Source organism: Palaemon carinicauda, chromosome 31 (genome assembly GCF_036898095.1).
Source record: "Palaemon carinicauda isolate YSFRI2023 chromosome 31, ASM3689809v2, whole genome shotgun sequence".
NCBI lineage: Eukaryota > Metazoa > Arthropoda > Malacostraca > Decapoda > Palaemonidae > Palaemon > Palaemon carinicauda.
In genome coordinates, this window is record NC_090755.1 from 50,029,482 (window position 1) to 50,031,550 (window position 2,069).

General features: G+C 33.6%; 1 protein-coding gene across 1 annotated transcript; it reads left to right on the forward strand.

The window, feature by feature from the left end:
• Positions 1-993: 993 nt before the first annotated feature.
• Positions 994-1,820, forward strand: LOC137624969 (neuropeptide-like protein 33). Its single transcript, XM_068355905.1, has 2 exons — positions 994-1,106; positions 1,405-1,820. The coding sequence occupies exons 1-2, from the start codon at positions 1,098-1,100 to the stop codon at positions 1,657-1,659; spliced, it is 264 nt and encodes an 87-aa protein (XP_068212006.1). The 5' UTR covers positions 994-1,097; the 3' UTR covers positions 1,660-1,820.
• The last annotated feature ends 249 nt before the right edge of the window (positions 1,821-2,069 follow it).

Genomic DNA, 2,069 nt, shown 5'->3' on the forward strand with positions numbered 1-2,069 from the left:
AAAAATAATAATTCGTGAAAAGTATATATATATATATATATATATATATATATATATATAAAAATATATATATATATATATATATATATATATATATATATATATATATATATATATATATATATATATATATATATATATATATATATATATATATATATATATAATAGTGTACCGAGGCCGGCAGAAGGACACCTAGATGTTAGAATAGATATGCATGTACACAAACATTTAACCCTTCCCCCTCTCACTTCCCTAACTACAACACGGCAGTTTCAGGAATGTGTTGGAGATTGTGGTTTCTAAGTGTACCTCTTTAGTTACTCCCCTCTTCCCCTATCGGAGGGACTGGGAGAGACCGAGTAATCATACATTTGGCATGCTGCTGTGCATGACAGGATAAAACACACACACACACACACACACACACACATATATATATATATATATATATATATATATATATATATATATATATATATATATATATATATATATATATATATATATATATATATATATACAGTCAGAGAGAGAGAGAGAGAGAGAGAGAGGTACATATGTTGCTCTTCATTATATAGGGGAGATATCATACATGGGAGACGATATTACTCAAACGTTTTGATTAAGACTTTGGTTTATTAATTAATACCATATAAACGGCTCTTATTATTTAGCTTCCTTTTTGCATTCGCATTTGGGAACGGTGACCTGACGCTTGAACCTTTTAGTTGTTGTGCAGAAAAGTAAAATGAGAATGGAATGTTGGGAAAACCAACTAGCATTTGTAGGTCATAGCAGGTTATCATCTCCGGTTCGCCGTCAACTTCAGTTTCCTTGATACTAAAAGACAATATATCAAGTATTATATCATAATCCCAATCGCTCATTACAATGTAAATTACGTCAGTTGAAAATGAATGGGAAAACAACAATAGCTGTTACTCTAAACGTTATAAAATCCATCGAAATTCAGTTTTCGAATTCGTTCGTCGTCAACTCATCCGATGGGAGGATGGTTCGTATAAAAGGAAGCTTCCAATGGAAGCCGATGAAGAGTTCCAGACCCAACCGAGGAAGGAGCAACATTATTCACCATGAAAGCGGTAAGATGAACCTTTAATATTTTATTCATTTAAAGTTAGAAGTTGAGATCATATAAATCAATCAGCTTCAGTGATTTCTTGCCTGCCATTTTAAATATCTACACATTTACCAGACTCAGGTTTTTGTGATTGTTAGATTTCTCTAAAACAGATATAAACATAGTTGTAAAAACGATTTCGTTATATTCACCTCTTCATATTCGTTGTAAAAAAAAAATGAGATTCTCTACCAGTGAGTATACCTTGAATTCACCTGATTGATATGAAAATATATCTTCATTATCATTTTGCTTTACAGATCAGTGTTGCCTTGTTGCTGCTTGTGGCCCTTTTTGCCCTGATGGAATTGACTGGAGCCGCGCCGGAACCTGAACCTCACCGCAGCTATTACTTTGGAAACCGCCCCTATGGCTTCGGTGGCTATGGCTATAGACCCTTCGGATTTGGCTTTGGATATGGCGGTTACGGGGGTGGCTATGGCGGCGGCTATGGTGGCTATGGTGGCTATGGTGGCTACGGTGGCTACGGTGGCTATGGAGGTTATTACGGATGATCAATTACTCTCCTGATGAAGCGGGAGGTTTGACCATCACTGAGCATAGTTACCTTATTTATACATGGGACACTTGATAATTATTTTTATTCAAATAGTTAAGCATTTTGACGGGCATGTACCTCTATTCTCATTTATTTAATAAAAGATATCTTTACTTAAGAATCAAATTTTAATAAATTGTTCATCCTTCCAATATTTACAAATGATTATTATTTTTTAGATGTAATGTCAGGTGAAATAGGACATTACCTTATTTAACCTATTTTCATTCGCTGTGTTTATTATACTATTATTTTTTTTTATCATTGGTAATTTATGGTAGCCGTTTCACATTTAACAGTAAATCCTTCTCATCGCTAAATGTGCCCTTTCAAACGTTTGTTTTAAAGGACGATATTAATGTCCAA